The 17,171-nt window shown below is 34.7% G+C and overlaps 1 protein-coding gene across 5 annotated transcripts in view; it reads right to left on the minus strand.

Annotated features, from left to right (window-relative positions):
• The window catches only part of LOC143232891 (plexin-B-like), a 187,499-nt gene that overhangs the window by 153,130 nt on the left and 17,198 nt on the right, over window positions 1–17,171 (minus strand). For 2 of the 5 annotated variants that reach the window (XM_076468910.1, XM_076468921.1), the window contains exon 2: window positions 15,187–15,298. The exons of the other annotated variants lie outside the window; for them this stretch is intronic. In XM_076468910.1, coding sequence (XP_076325025.1) covers window positions 15,187–15,193 — 7 coding nt within the window. In that variant the 5' untranslated portion in view covers window positions 15,194–15,298. The remainder of the gene's footprint in view (window positions 1–15,186; window positions 15,299–17,171) is intronic. 5 annotated transcript variants of the gene reach the window in all.

The raw sequence follows: 17,171 nt of genomic DNA on the forward strand, positions 1-17,171 counted from the left end.
ATTTCAAAACGTTATCCAGTCAGTCGTATTGGAATGGGCCCGGCAGGACCAGGTCGTTAAGACACTCGACTCGTAATCTGAGGGTCGCGGGTTCGAATCTCCGTCGCACCAAACATGCTTGCCCGTTCAGCTGTGGGGGCGTTATAATGTTACGATCAATCCCACAATTCGTTGGTAAAAGAGAAGCTTATGAATTGGCTGTGGGTGGTAATGACTAGCTACTTTCCCTCTCGTCTTACACTGCTAAATTAGGGACGACTGGCGCAGATAGCCCTAGTGTAGCCTTGCGCGAAATTCAAACCAAACCTTCTCCCTTGATGTTCTTTAATTTATTATAAAATTAAACTGAAAAGATATATATCTATAAACATCAAACACGGAATAACACACATACATGCAGAGTATTAGGCCCCCACCAAAAACAACACACTAAATATAAATAAGTATATACACATAAATCCATCCTAATATAACTGTTTATTTTGTTATTTTTCTCCAATACACACTCTCTCCCAGTAAAGAAAGATTAACATACACGTCAATCCACAAAGATAGATAAATAGATAGTGATTATCAATTATCTAGGAAGCCATTCGACGATCCGACAGAACGGATTATTTACGATTTATCTACAAATTGAAGTCCTGAGCACAGTCCATCTTCTCACGAATGGGAGAAGCCTAACATTAATATTTTATTGCGACCGACTGTATAGTGGACTGCTACTGATGAACATATATCTCAAGAACCATAAAGCCTATTTCTCTGCAAATAATCTCCTATGTGTCCTGTCTACACAGTTCGTGCTTCTACTGCCTTTTCTCCAGTATAAGTGGGCCAGGGATTCTCCATTCAGTCAACCAATCTGTTCATGTTCTTTTCAAAAAATGTTAAGAAACTGTTAAATCAAATACTCCAATGCGATGGATAAAATAAATACTAAAGCCTGTCATCATGAAACACAATAGTGGTTCATAATAAGAATCGCTCAGGAATTTCAAAAAAATTATAATAAAATACATATGGGCAAAGGCCAATTGAAATAACAGATTTGTTCTTGATACAACACACATGTCTTTCTGTCTCAATGAGTAAGGTTATTAAAACACTGATAACAACAAAACATAAATGGTTTTACAATGTGATACAAAAATCATCGATTTGTTCTTCATATTATTACATATTATTCTCTTAGAAGCCATTTAACCACTGAAGCCTAGAGTAAAATCAGCTAGGAATATTGCACCAAAATCTATGCACAGCTACTAAACAAACTGTTGTGAAGGTTGTATGGCTATTTTAAAATTGATTATTAAAAGTCGAAATTTTCACCCTCTAAAATTTTCTAAGTGTTTTTTCGCTACCAACATAAGTTCTTCAAAACCATTCAAACATCACAGAAATGTATAAGACATTTAAGCACCATTATACTAGTCGGAAATTCCCCATTTTATACTAATCGCAAACACTTCGTTTTATTAAAGTAACAAATTTATAACAGCGTCCCCAGCCTTATTATTATTGACTATAGTCTTACAAGCCGCTACAGAAAAAAAGGCTTCGAATATTTTATTAAAAGCTGGAAAATAATAATGAATGCAGTATTGAGTATATCATAGGATAGTTTAAGATTAATGACCTATTTAAAAAGTTGATTTACGTGGCTATGAGTACATAATAAATGCATTGTTATTGTGAGCGGCTTCCTTTGTACTCGACGCTTGTTAAAGGCATGTTTACACGAAATTTCAGGCATAAAACTACCTGACCCAGTTGACAATATTTTGGTGATAAAAGCCAATACATTATTAAACTGTTGAAAACCATATAACATTCAAATGAATGCATACACATGTATGTAGCTTAAAATGTATTGTCTAGAAATGGACACGAAAACTTCAGAAACAAGATAATTAAAAATTGTTAATTTAAAAAAATTACAGCGAAAGGTACAGAAACAAGTCAAATAAAAATAGATAAATTATATTTTTAAGGTTACAAATAAGGTTTCTAAACAAAATAAACACACTAGGCTACAAAAAGTATTTACATCATTTTCGTAAGCTACAAATCCCTATTTTTACTTCATGTGCACAGTATTTATAAATTTTAGTGGAGTCAAAATAGGGATTTGTAGCTTACGAAAATAATGTATACACTATTTCCAGCCTAGTTGGTTTATTTCATAAGGATAGCAAGATGGCGTACGTATGCCTCATTCAACATGATGGTCTCTGGCTAGAAATTCATCCCCACTGGCCATTTTTTAAAAAAATTAGTGTAACTATTTTCAATACACTACTTTAACTTGTATTTGTAGGTACGCCATCAGGGATCTGAGCCGTACCCCCAAAATCCTCGAAAACTATGTCAAACAGAATTCGGGAAATCAATAAAGTCAAGAGTTTTAGTACCCTCTGGAACATATCCAAGAACCTTTGAAGTTTCATGAAGAACCGCTAGAGGTCTAGAAGCTGCATACTTCCTTTAAAGTTAGATGCAGACTACTTTATAGTTTCCAAGTTTCTTAACCAGCGGAAACTAACGAGAAAAGAAAAACGGAATTCAAATTTGCATTTTTACTAACAGAGTAAACATCTAAACTAATGAAATATAGTTTGGATTGAAATTTCTCAGTTTTTGGATATAAACTGGCAAGATTATTTAACTACGATAATTGGCCTTTAAAGTTTGAAACTCATGTATTGGTATTTTGGGTAAGGAGGATGGATCAAAATACTTAAATATGAAGAATTAAAAGTATTATTTGATGTATAAATACACACGTGGAATAACAATTATAATAACAAAGTTCAATATAATTTTCATTTTATTTCAATAATTTCTAAATTAAGAAGTTATTTCAAGAATTCCCTAATCGGTCGACAGATCAAAGTACTGGAAGCCTATTACTCCAATGATTAATGGCTGTAGTCCTTTAGAAAAGGATTTGTCATTAGCAACAAATGTTTGTCAAAAGAAAAGTATTTCTGAATGTAATGTATAATTCCCTCCGCTCTCGTTTTTTGTTCAGCTTCTTTTTTGTATCTCTCCCCTGCACCATGAAACCCATCACAGGAATAATTCCAACGGTACCCCTGGTTAGCACTGACTAATGAGACTGGCATACCACTCATAGCTGTCTTGGTTGGCCCATCTGCAGCTAAATATATTGCATTAATGGGTTTGTTTCAGTTACTCTGTTGTGATCGCGGACCAAGGCCTTTCTTTTAAGAATATAGTTACGGGAAGTAGCTGTCGTAATTCTGTCACACTTCCTGCACCCAAAACTTTGATTTACAGTAAAAAAAAAAAAGTTATTTCTTCTTCACCCTACACCCTTTTTATGTCCCGTCCTTTCACAGTAGCGAGAAAAGTGTCAGATAAAAGTGTCATGAATGTCAGCAAACACTTTTACTTTAACATAATGCTTTCACAAGTTTCAAAACCAGGCTTTGAACACACCTTTAAGCTTATCTATACAAAGACATTTACTTCAACATAATGCTCTCACAGCTTTCAAAACCAGTCCTTGAACACACGTTTGAGTTTACATAAACAAATATTTTTACTGATACTTTCACAACTTTCAAAAAGTCCTTAAACACACAACTGAGCTTACGTGTAAAAAGGCCTTTGTTTTAACATAATGCTCTCACAAAATTCAAAACCAGTCCTTAAACACACGTCTGAACTTACATACATACAAATATATATATAAAGGCCTTCACTTCAACGTATTGCTCTCACAATTTTAAAAGCATTCCTTAAAGACACATTTGAATTTACATACACAAAGATTTCTACTAATGCTTTCACAACTTTCAAAAAGTCTTCAAATATACGCCTGAGCTTACACGTACAAAGACTTTCGCTTCAACGTAATGCTCTCACAACGTTTAAAACCAGCCAGTCCTTAAACGCACGTCCAGTTTACATACATAAATATATGTATATTTATGTAATATATATATATAAAAACCTTCACTTCAACGTAATACCTTCGCAATTTTCAAAACCATTCCTTGAAGACACATCTCAGCTTACAAATATATAGTTTTTTTTAGTTTTCGATTAACGAAGAAAACAAGTAGCTAATGTGAAAATAACAAAGGATGTATTTTTCTGGTTTTCACACCTGTACATTCAAATTAAGTCATTCCATATCATGAGACATGAAAAAAAAAAACTTGAAATAAAAACATAGCGGTAACCTATTGAGCTATTTATTTGTGACGGAGAATAAACTGGAAAGACAATTGTGATAAGCAGTTGTACTAGTAACTTAAATTGATATATTACGATTTATTATATATTCAGTTGTCATCTAAAAAGTGCTACAAAACAAGTGGGTATGTATGTATTTATATATATATAACATCTCGTCCGTTTAGCTGTCTGGATAAAACGTGTTCTCTCACATCTGACAGTACACTTGAGATACCACGTATTGAATAGCCATTCCTCAAGAAGAAAATCCTCCGGAACGCTAAAGTGCTGAACGCTGATCTGTGCTGATCCAGGTCAATAAAATAAATCTATTTCTTTCCGAACATTCTTACGATTCGACGGACATTCTACGAACATGACTCATTGATCAAGTCATCAGGATGTCTTGTGCCCATGGTGAGAGAATAGGAAGAACCCAAAACAGGATTCTGTGATACGTTTAACATGTTACATCATAACTGTAATAACAGATCCTTAAAGTAGTTATTAAATCTACTATGATACGTCTAACATGTGACACCACAACTGCAATAAGAGACCCTTAAAGCAGGTATTTTATCTATTCTGGTACATCTAACAATTGTAATAACAGATCCTTAAAGTAGTTATTAAATCTACTATGATACATCTAACATGTTACACCAAAACTGTAATAAAAGACCCTTAAAGCAGGTATTAAATCTACTATGATACGTCTAACATGTTACACCAGAACTCTAATAAAAGACCCTTAAAGAAGGTATTTTATCTATTCTGGTACATCTAACAACTGTAATAACAGACCTTCAAAGCAGGTATTAAATCTACCCTATGTCTAACATATTGCACCACAACTAGTTACTAATAACAGACCCTTAAAGCAGGTATTAAATCTACTCTTAACTTTTCACGAGCATCAGTACTACGAGTAAACAAGGTTAGGCAGTTTCTGACTGTGTTCGAGTTATATATATTAATTATTGATAAGCAGAGTTCTACACAATAGGCAATTTGTGCTCTACCCGTCACGGTTACCCAAACACGATTTTTAGTATCGTAAACTTTGCATACTTGCTGCTGAGCCACTCGGGGGAGAAAGCACAGACACATAAGAATACACAAACACACACGTGCATATATATATAGATGTTAGTTTATTCATAGGGACGAAATATTCTTTTCTCTGACAAACGCACGATATGCCGAAATTTAACATCATGATACATATACAAATGTCTGTTTTTTTGTTTATTTTAAACGCAAGGCTACACATTATTCTATCTGTGGTCTGTCCACAACGGGTATCGAAAACCGTTTTCTAGTGCTATAAGTCCGCAGACATAATAAGGCTGTACTACTGGGAGGCATATATATAATTGTCAAGAATAGTAAATTAATTGTCTTTCCTATCGCTAGGTCGCATTATTTGACAACATTGTGCACTAGAACAATCTCACAATATTGAGATAACAGAGAATCATTCCTTAAATGTAATGTAGAATACGTTATTCAGTATTTTAATTCTTCATTTATCTGTTATTTAGATAATTAGAAAAACATAATTTATATACATATATACTTCCAGTTTGACTACTACGCCTTTCGTTAAAACATGAAATAAAACTGATAATTATTTCAATTTTAATTAATATACCACTGATTTAGAACAACGTATAATATTATTTCAAACTGAATGCAATTGATTGCACGAGACTTTACTTTCCGCTCACCATTTTCAACAGGTGTGGATTACAACATCAATATTTTACTTCACCCAACCAATACACGTATTTTCATCTTATTTTAAGCATGAACATTTTACTCTTTTACTTTAAACAAATTATTCTCCTCCCCTCGCCCACAGTGATACAGCGGTATGTCTGCAGACTTTCATCGCTAAAAAACAGCTTTCGATACCTTTGGTGGGCAGAACACAGATAGTCCACTGCGAAGCTTTGTGCGTACTTACAAACAATTACACAAATCTCGCCACCTTTCTTTAACAAACAAAATTATTCAATTCATCCAACAAATATTAATATCTCAATTTCGTCCTTAAAGCATCAATATCTTCAGCCTATTCAACAAATATCAGGATTTTCGTTTCATTCAACAAACGTTAGGTTTCAAATCACGTATCAACAAATTATCACTTCTAACAAACACTAATATTATCATTAACATTAACAAATATATCTTCAGCTTGCATAACAATTAATACTAATAATTAGATATGTGTAAAAACACAATTTCAGATTTATCTTCAGCCTTTCATAAGTCACTGCCTTCCAGCTGGGCTAAATGAAGAAAGATAAAATTTATCTAAAACGATATTTATGTACGTGCAGTAAACAAATATCAAAGTTACCGTTTAAATGTTGAAAACAGTCGCTCGTGAAAGCCACAAGACAGATCTTTAAAACAATATAATACTTGTTTGAAATTAAAAGTGGACAAATTAAGTCAAATGTGAAAAAACAACACTACAGCCTAAACGTTTTTAACACAAATATTAAGCCTATTTCATTTTAATACTTCGCTCGTATTTTAGTTTGTTTATGTATGTGTGTGTGTGTGTTTGTTTTCTTCGAGCAAAGCTACATCGGGCTATCTGCTGAACCTACCGAGGGGAATCGAACGTCTGATTTTAGCGTTGTAAATCCATAGACATACCGCTGAACTAACGGGGGCAAGTTTGTTTATTTAACGATTTATCTAAAAATATTAATGAAAACGTAAAAGATGAAATAGACCATATAGAGAAACAGTAACAAATGTAAATACGATAACTTTCATTGAAGTAACGGCCCTGCAGGGCCAGGTGTTTAGAACACTCCACTCGTAATCTAATGGTCGCAGGTTCGTATCCCCGTCACAACAAATATGCTCGCCTTTTCAGCCATGGGAGCGTCATGATGTGACGGTCAATTTCACTATTCGTTGTTAAAAGAGTAGCCCAAGAGTTGGTCGTGGGTATTGATGGTCAATTGCCTTCCCTCTAGTCTTTCACTACTAAATTAGGGCGGCTAGCGCAGATAACCCTCGTGTGACATTGCGAAAATTCAAAAACAAACAATCCATAAAAGTAATAACACGAAACGTCAGCATAGTCCCCCGAACGGACAAAATTTTAAAAAGTTAATAACTTGAAATAGGATATCCTCAAATCAACCGGAAGTTCACTTTAAGGCCACTTGCAACACTTCTTAAATTCAACGCACATTCTCATGGAAGGAGTGGAATACGGTGCGATAGAACAGAAATGGTAAATACTTGGGGAGTGACGCATGTTATAAAATTACGGCGTTTTTACATACGAACGATCCATTGTAATACATGTTCTGAGGCGTGTCAGAGGTTGTTAAATTATTTTACACTTTTCTTTTACCGTTTAACTGTCTACGTGTTTAACCTCACTGTAAATAACGTATGAAAAATGGCGTCATATAATAATGTACTTGGCACATAAAATGATACGTTAAAATACTTAGACTAAACCATCTTCAAATATATCGAAACATGTGCACCAACTTTAATTTGTAAACATTATTCTTATGTCACGAAAAATATTAAGCAGTAATAAACAAAACGTGTTTTCGTTTTCAGTGATTAACACTTCAGTTAATTACCGATTAACGTTTCATTTTTCGTCAGGGCAACATCATTCTGTTACGTGTTTTTTTCGTGTGTTTTTCTTATAGCAAAGCTACATCGGGCTATTTGCTGAGCCCACCGAGGTGGATCGAACCCCTGATTTTAGCGTTGTAAATCCGAAGACATACCGCTGTACTAGCGAGGAGCCATTCTGTTACAAATAAAAGAAATAGCGAACACACATCATTTCAGAAAAAAAGTGAACATCTTTTATCCAAATCAAAACCAATATAAGTCTTTTCCCTAGTCGCTACAGACGGCTCGATATGACCAAGTGGGTTAAGTCATTTGACTTATAGTCTTACACTGCAAAATTAGGGTCGGCTAGCGTAGATAACCCTTTACAATCCCTTTGCGCGAAATTCAAAGCAAACCAAACCACTACAGATAACCTACATTCATAGAAGTATAATCAGTAAATGGCTTAATTACTTCTACTGATAAATTTGTGCCTATTGTTTAAGTAACATACTATTTAATATATTATCTTTAGCTCTAATCTGCAAATTCGTGAATTTTGTCAACAAACGATTGGTTTAATTTTCGTGTAAAGCCACTACTCAAAACTTCTCTGCGCTGGGTGACCCTAATTTAGCAGTGACAGATTAGGAAGAAGGCAGCTAGTCATCAACCACCCAACGCCAACTCTTGGATTAGTTTTCACCAACGAATAATGGGATTGATCATCACATTATACCTATTTCACAGCTGAAAGAGCAAGAATGTTTTGAGAGATGACAACTCAACCACACAACTCTCAGACTGAAAATCGTGCGCCCTAAACCACTTGTTCATGCGAGAAATAAAAAAAACGAAACGAAAAAAACGATAAATTTTCAAATTTTTTACACTAACGAAAAATTAAGCACCATTTTCTATCGAACTAAGAACTAAGACTCAATTATTTTCTACTCAGTTACGTTTTTCATGAAGGAAAGCATTCTCGTTTGTAAGGAACTTAAAAAAAATACATCTCGAACCACAAGTACAATCATGTCCGTTTAAATCAACACAGTAAACATGTTCTTATACGTAATGGCCATTACTTACTGAGTTAAGTATTCTTTACGTCAGTGATGTTACGTAGTATTTATTTTCCAGAACTTTAAATAAATAATGAGCCATTAACCATACATAAAACGTAAAGTCGTTTAACAATACAGATAACTTATACTCTTAGAAATTTCGGTATTTGTTCTGTTAATTATAAATGAAATATCACAAAAGAAAATGTTCCTAATGACATTCTTTAATATATTCATGTAAAAACCTTAAAAGTATAAGAATAGAGACAAGCACATTAAGTATATAAGGATAGAGACAAGCACATTAAGTATTTCTTGGTACCATTTCCTAGTCATGCATATCCCTCTATTTTCTAGCTGCTAGAGGTTCTTTATAGCATAAGTCGCTTTTTATTTAATCCAGGGGCTATGTTAAATGGTATGGAGCAGTGAATATTTTACGTCCAGTGATGTGCTCTCTCTCGTACAGGTCTGAATATTTTATGTGACGAAGAGATTTATCAGAATTCATTATCTCAGAAAGGTGATACTTTAAAATGTGTGCTAACAATATGCTTCAGTAAAATAATAATAATAAATAGTGTGACGCGCAGTAGAAAGCTCTCAGAAAATTATTTTTATTTCTTTTCTAGCCTACTTCAATGTTAGTCCGAAGGCAACTGTCGCCAGAGGGAGCGTCAAAGACTTTTTAATGAAGAAGCCGGCAGCTAGAAACACCATTTTCACTACGTGTACCACTAGAATGTAATTAAATAGTGTTAGAAGGAAATAAACAGCGCCCCCAATGGGTTGAAATTAGATACTAGAGACCGTCTGTCTCTATTGTCTGGCGAAGCGCCACCAACGGCGTCACTTGTAATGAATGAGTAAGATGCATCCACTGTTACATGCAGCTAAAAGTGATTGTTTGCATAATGACACCATGTATGAAGAAAATATAACGCTGCTACTCAAAACCCAAGATTCGGTCCCACATAATCAAAATAGTGGTACAGGGGCGACCTTAGTATAGGTGTGGGCCTCTGTGCAAATTTAAAAACGTGGGGTTGAAAACTGCGAAATAAATGAGTAATTTTGGGGTCATGTTTAACCTCTCAACCACCGCTACCTGTAGGAACGTGATAAAATAAATTTTAATAAAAAATACTTCGTACTATATTGGTTTGGTTTGCATTTTGCACAAAGCTACACGAGGGGTATCTGCGCTAGCCGTCCCTATTTAGCAGTGTAAGACTAGAGGGAAGGCAGCTATTCATCACCACCCACCGCCAACTCTTGAGCTACTCTTTTTACCAACGAATAACGGGATTGACCATCACATAATAGCGCCCCCACGGCTGAAAGGGCAAGATTGTTTGGTGCAACGGGAATTTGAACCCGCGACCCTCAGATTACGAGTCGAGCGTCCTAACAACTTGGCCATGCCGGAACACATACTATATATAATGCTTCAAATCGAAGTTGATATATTTTTAAAGAGGTAGCACAAAAGCTGGCGTCAGCTGTTAGACAGTTAACATATGCTACTACTGTTCTGAGTTTGGCAAGTAAAGTATCAAACTTAATGCTGTCTACAATAGCAATGATAACTATAGAAAATAGTATAAAACTAAAATAGGCCAAGAGTCTAACTTCATAAAATAAAACGTAAATTTAAAAATCCTTTGTTCTGTTATTTTACTCACGTGACTGCGTTGTAATGGCAGCAAACAAACAAGAAATGTTCTTGAATGATAGTAATAATCAAATAAAAGCTAATTTAAACAATAATGGTGAAAAAAAATTGTATAAACAGTGGTGGGAACTAAACAAGACATTAAACAATGATAGCAAAGAAATATAATTTTCAAAATACTTTTATCCTAGTTTCTCCTGAACGACACCGAACGTTAGGCACAATTTTTTCAGTTTCAAAACGATTTACTTGATGTGCATTTGGTTTGTGTCTGTTCCAATGTTCTAACGTAGGCCATGTATGAAATGTTACAGAAATGAAAGTACCACGTAATGTCGTAAAAGTTTACAAGCCACCGACCACACATATTCTAAACCGTGATATCAGTACAACAATATATAGGTTAGTATTTTTAAATGTGTTTCTCTCTGCTATTTTTCCATTTCTTTTCTTTCTTTCCTCTTTTATCAAAGTACAAGCTCTGGGATGAAACGTGCCACCTGCTCCCGCACATAGCTAGAAATAACTTTGCCTCTTTTTATGGATGATGTATAGAACATTTAGCTACGAAAGGTTCCACAGAAGATTCATTCCTCCTAAACGACAACTTCCTATAGGTGAAACGAGCTCCAGGAACGGTTGTTTTTATATCTTAGATAATCTTATATAGCACATAATGTCAACAGACGGCTAAAAACTATAAGCAAGTCAAATAGTTTCTCACTGTACTTAGCGTCATTTTTATTTAATGATTTTTTTTTTAACTCTGTATTGAAATTTTCGATATCATACACACTGGTCATGGAAGTTTATCAGTTCCTCATTCCAGCCAATACGGAGTTAATAAATACAAAGCAATATACAGTATGTTATGGAAAGAGAGGAAACAAATGGGTTAACAGATTGAGGTATAACCACAGAAGACACGTTATCCCAATCTGCTTCATCCACTCTGTCTTCAAGAAAGCAGTTTATACAGGTTTTGTATCAAGAAAATTCATTAGTCCGTCCGTCCACAATCCTCACTACTTTATATATCATTAACATCGATATACTAATCCAACAGAACATATACAGGTTAGTCCGTTTGTCCACAATATAATACATACTTACTACTTTATGTATCTTTAACCAATCCCAAGATCTTCCTTCCAGAACAGGACTTACAGAATCAAATAGCTTACAACGATTAATAACTATTATCGTAACTACTAGTTACTCCCTCCCAGTAGCTCAATGATGTGTCTAAAGGCTTATAATGCTAAAACTCGGACTTTAACTACTCGTAGTGGGCACAGTACAAATAACCCATTGTCTAACTTTGTGTTTAACAACAAACAAACAAATACTACTGAACAAAAAATCGCTTGTTTAATAGAGAAAACTTTTATCCCAATTTTGTGAAATATTAGCCTTGAATAAAACGTTCATTTGACTTTCATTACATTAGGTAACAAAATTTGTACATTTTTTTTTGTTCCTGGCGAGAAAGAGTTATTTCCCAATTGCTTATGCCTAAAGTAGATTGAAAAAAAAACTAATTTTTCTTTTCAAAATTTGCTTTTGTTGACTGGGTAATGAAAATTTCAAATTTACCCATTTTTCAGAACATTCCAGGTAGATTCAGTGCTGAGTAGCTGATAGAAAATCTTCTCAATCTTACAAGAATTTTCAAGAACTTTCTAGAATGTTGTAGAACTTATGAGAGTTTTCAAGAACCTTTTAGAATTTTCTAGAACTTTCCATAGTAATATATATACAGGGGCTTACCACTTACAACTTCAGTTTAGTTCTAGCTGCCTAAGTGAACACATAGGCCTATCTAATTTTATTAGAGATGGCATCAAGAAGCTGCAAGCATTCTCCACACACATTCTGCTATGTATGTGGCCAATTTATCAAGACAAGAGCGAGAAAGTACTCTGTGACAGCATCTGCTAAAATGTGTGAAGCCTACAAGGCATATTTTGGCATGCCAGTCTAGTATCAATACAAACTCTTGGCACCTCATTTTACCTGCAAGCACTGAAAAAAAATTCTAGAAGGTGAGACGGACAGTTTTTGCTTGCTTGAATAGTAAGTTTTTATACTATACAAATTTTAGACATTTTAAAATTTAAATATCTTTCTGTGCATCTCTAAGAAAAATACAACAGCGTCAAGACCTTGCTAGAAGCCTTGAAGTATGATGATTATGGCTGGGAGGTTATCGGAGACTTAAAACTGGTGGCATTCCTGATGGGTCTCCAAGGAGGCTTTACCAAGTTTTCCTATTATCTTTTCCTTTGGGACAGCAGGGACACCGCAGCGCATTACAACAGGAAGCACTGGCCATAACGAACCGAGTTCTCTGTGGGAGGCACAATGTCAAGTGTGGGCCACTAGTGGACCTCCAGAAGTTGTTGTTCCCACCATTGTACATAAAATTGGGTCTTATGAAACAATTTGTCACAGCTCTTGATAAAGAGTCTGCAACCTTCAAGTACCTTCAAGACTTCTTCCCTAAGCTGTCTGAGGCAAAGGTCAAAGCTGGTGTCTTCATTGGACCACAAATAAAGAAGATCCTGGAGTGCACAGAATTCCCAAAGAAGCTCAGTAGGAAGGGGGAAAAAAAGCTCGGGACAGCTTTGTCGCAGTGATTCGGGACTTCTTGGGCAATCACAAGGTCGAAAATTATGTGGAACTGGTTGAGGCTCTGGTGAAGAACTACGGTAAAATGAGCTGCAGGATGTCCCTGAAAATCCATATCCTTGGCACTCATCTTGATAACTTCAAGGAAAACATGGGAGCATACTCAGAGGAGCAAGGCGAGCGCTTCCACCAAGATATACTGGACTTTGAACGCCACTACCAAGGAGCGTATAACGAAAACATGATGGTAAACTATATTTGGGGACCGATACGTGAAAGTAATTTACATTAGAGTCGCAAAATTTCGAAAAACTAATCACTTCTAAACAATTTTGCTCATTTTTGTATAACTTAGTATAAATACATGTAAATCTTGATTCATATGTTGCTTTATTCAGACCTTATGTACACGACAATGTACAAATTTGCCCGTTTTTACATAGAAAATAGGTTAAATTCCAAATTTTATTATCCAGGTCACAAAAGCAAAGTTTGAAGGGAATAATGACCATTTTCTGTACTTTTTACAAAATAAGCAACTAAGAAATAACACATACTATCCAGGAACAAAATTTGTGTTACATAATGTTATCCATTTTGCGTAGATATATTGCGAAACACGAGAGAATGGAGCAGATACTGCAACGATGTTCCTAAACTGATTAAGATTACTCATCATAGGCATGACGACAATAAAACAAGAGGTCAATCTCTTAAAAATACAGAAATGTTTCACTTAAACATTTAAACTTGTGAAACATTGCGCACAGCAGCTTAACTGATATTGACAGGAGCCTCGGCCATGTGTGATGAAATCCCCAAAATGTGGTTATTCAAATGAGAGGCTCTCTTCATTACCACATTTTATTTTCACATTATTTAGTACAAATATCGTGCTGAAATTGTTAAGATTAGAAATAGGAAAGAAAGGAGTGCTTCCTTTGTTTGCCACATGGGAATTTTAAGACCTAAGATATTTAGAGAAAAACACTCATTGTATGTTTGTTAGTTGTTAAGCTCGAAGTTGCCAAACGAGTGTTCAGCATGCCAAGGTGGAGAGAGCACTCGACTCGTAATATGAACGTTGTGGGGTCCAAATCTCTGTCACACCAAATAAGTTCTCACCCTTTTAGCCGTGGGGCATTATAATGTGACGATCAAGCCTACTATTCGTTGGTAAAAGAGTAATCTAAGAGATGGCAGTGGGTGGTGATGACTAGCCGACTTCCCTTTAGTCTTACATTGCTAAATTAGGGAAGGCCAGCGCAGATAGTCCTCTTGTAGCTTTGCGCAACATTCCAAAACCAAACAATCAAGCAAAACGAGTTATCTGTGTGGAGTCTTCCACAAAAAATTTATTTGCAAAATTCCTGTACTAACAGTGATGAATAGATATGTACTAATAGCTGATGTGCTGTTTGTATACAGTGCATGCGCAATAAAGAATTACATACTGATAACTGTGAAAGCACCACAAAGAGTCATTAGTCCTTAACATAAGTATATATTTTCAAGCTTATAGTTGCTAGAACGTCCTACCTACCTCAACTTTATCCTGTCAAGGACCTTAGTTTTTTTCTAACAAAAAATAAAGGTAAGTTTGGAGATAGAAGTGCTTCATTGTTGTTTTGTATTTGTTTTTTTTAATACAGAAACAAATTTCACAAAGTAATACGATCCCGTAAAAATTTATACAGGAACACACAAATAACAAGACTGGAGTTTCAAACAATCAAATTTATTTTGAAGCTTGGAAAGAGCAGTTTTACAAAACAGATAAATCATGCCGTCTTTTATTTACACATATACACACAGAATAGGAAACAATCCTACGTATCAACTTTGTTATTTAAGCTGGGACGAGCGTGGCCTAGCGGTTAACATGTCCGTGTACTGTGAATCTGACGATTCACGGTTCGCGTACTTCTACTGTAAAAACATTCTGCATTTTGGGATGAAGGGCGAGCTATAAGAATGACAGACAAATCTTACTATTCATTTAGTAAAGAGTAGCCCTAGATTTGGCGGTGGCACGGATTTCCTTGTAGACTCTAAGCCAAAAAGGCTGTGTACAGTTATCCTTTGTATAGCTTTGTGAGAAATTCTGAAAAAATAAAACAAAACAAACAAACAGATAAAATCTGTGTAATTCTAAATTTTGCAGTGCATTTACAATTTTATATTACTCAAAGTTTTTTTAAGCACAAAGCTACATAACTGGCTCCATGTACACTTCCCATCTTGACTACCGAAACCCAATTTTTAGCGCTATAAGGCCTGCTGAACCATGAGGGAAACTTACTCAAAGACAATTCTACAACTTCAAATTATGAGGAATTGAACTTATGAATACAGTGGTATTATTGTATGGGATTTTTAATACTTATGAAATTGTGATGTATGCCATAAATGTATTCTTAATATATAATGGAATTTAGAGCTCCTCTCAAACGATTAAGACGTTTTGTCGATAGCGAGCAACTATTACTTCTAATACTTAAAGAACGCACAAAGGATTTATTGCACCGTTTAAGAACGACTTTCATATGTAAATAGAATGTAGTTTAGCATAGACGGGAGCAGTGATCGCTCTGGTCGACTTCTTCAGAGCATCTATATATTTGGCTCGCAGCAAGTTACTGAAGGTTCGATGTGTAGCACCCCCACAACTGGATTCATGACTGCAGGTATATTCATACAAGATTGTTAAATGACGTGGACCCAAAAACACACTATTTAAAAAGGGTAGGGTTGAATGTTTTCAATACAACGGAACAGGAAAAACTCGAACATTATTGCATTTAAGATGATAACTGCTTCTGAATACACAAATCCAGAATAGGTTCTAATCTACTAAATATAAAGTTGTGGTTATGAAAGAGACCCTTCTAACCCAAAAAACCCACTGGAATGAAGTTTGACACATCTTGCTTGTACATTTAACAATACAATAAACAAGAATTTAAAGTAAAAAAAGACTCACAAGCTACTTGTCACATCAACACTTTTAATGAGAAAGATGGGACATGGAAATTACATTAAATTATGTCAGTCCTACCTCCTCACCCATGCAGTATTTGTAGATTTCCATATTTGTGATTTGCTAAATGTGGTATTAGAAACCGAAGTCCTCTTATGGCTAATTATGTTTGAGAGCTGGAAAGTTTATGAAAATGCGTTGTTTAAGGTTTGCTTCCTCGTATTTCGCACAAGTTTATTACAAAGAAAATTGTGATATCTGATAATATATAGTGTGTAATAATAGCCACAGGTTTGAGCATGGTCGACAATAAATTAATCTCAAAAGCAGCATGGGCACTAGTGAATCATTCATACAATTTATTATTAACCCTAAATATTAAGATATTCTACTCAAAAAATAGTAATGTTGTTGTTTTACATCTAATAGAATAATTATTGTGTTTTTCTTGTTTTACGTCTGATGCAATGACTGATATCTGCTTTGTTGTTTTACATCTAATACTGTAATTCATTTTTTTTGTTCTTTTATACCTAATGCTGTGATTGTTGTCTGTTTTTGTTCTTTTACACCTAATACTGTGATTATTGTCTATTTTTATTGTTTTGTGTCTAATGCTGTGATTGTTGTTTGTTTTAGTTTTTACGTCTAACACTGTGATTGACGTCTGTTTTTTATGTTTAATACTATAATTGTTGCGTTTGTGTTGTTTCTCGTCCAGTATTGTGATTGTTTCATGTTTTCGTTCTTTTACACCAAATACTATGACTGTTGTCTGTTTTGGTTTTTACACCTAACACTGTGATTTTTGTTTCTTTTTGTTGTTTTATATTTTTTAGTGTTAATTAGTTTACTTCCGTTCGTATTCATCGCACATTGTGAATATATATTTTTTAAATTATTTAACAAACTATTTGTTTCGTATGTTGTGATTATAGTTTTTATTCTTACTGTCGTTCATCGCACACTTTAATTAATTTCGCACTGCTGGTTTGGT

This window comes from Tachypleus tridentatus, chromosome 11 (genome assembly GCF_004210375.1).
Source record: "Tachypleus tridentatus isolate NWPU-2018 chromosome 11, ASM421037v1, whole genome shotgun sequence".
Taxonomy (NCBI): Eukaryota; Metazoa; Arthropoda; class Merostomata; order Xiphosura; family Limulidae; genus Tachypleus; species Tachypleus tridentatus.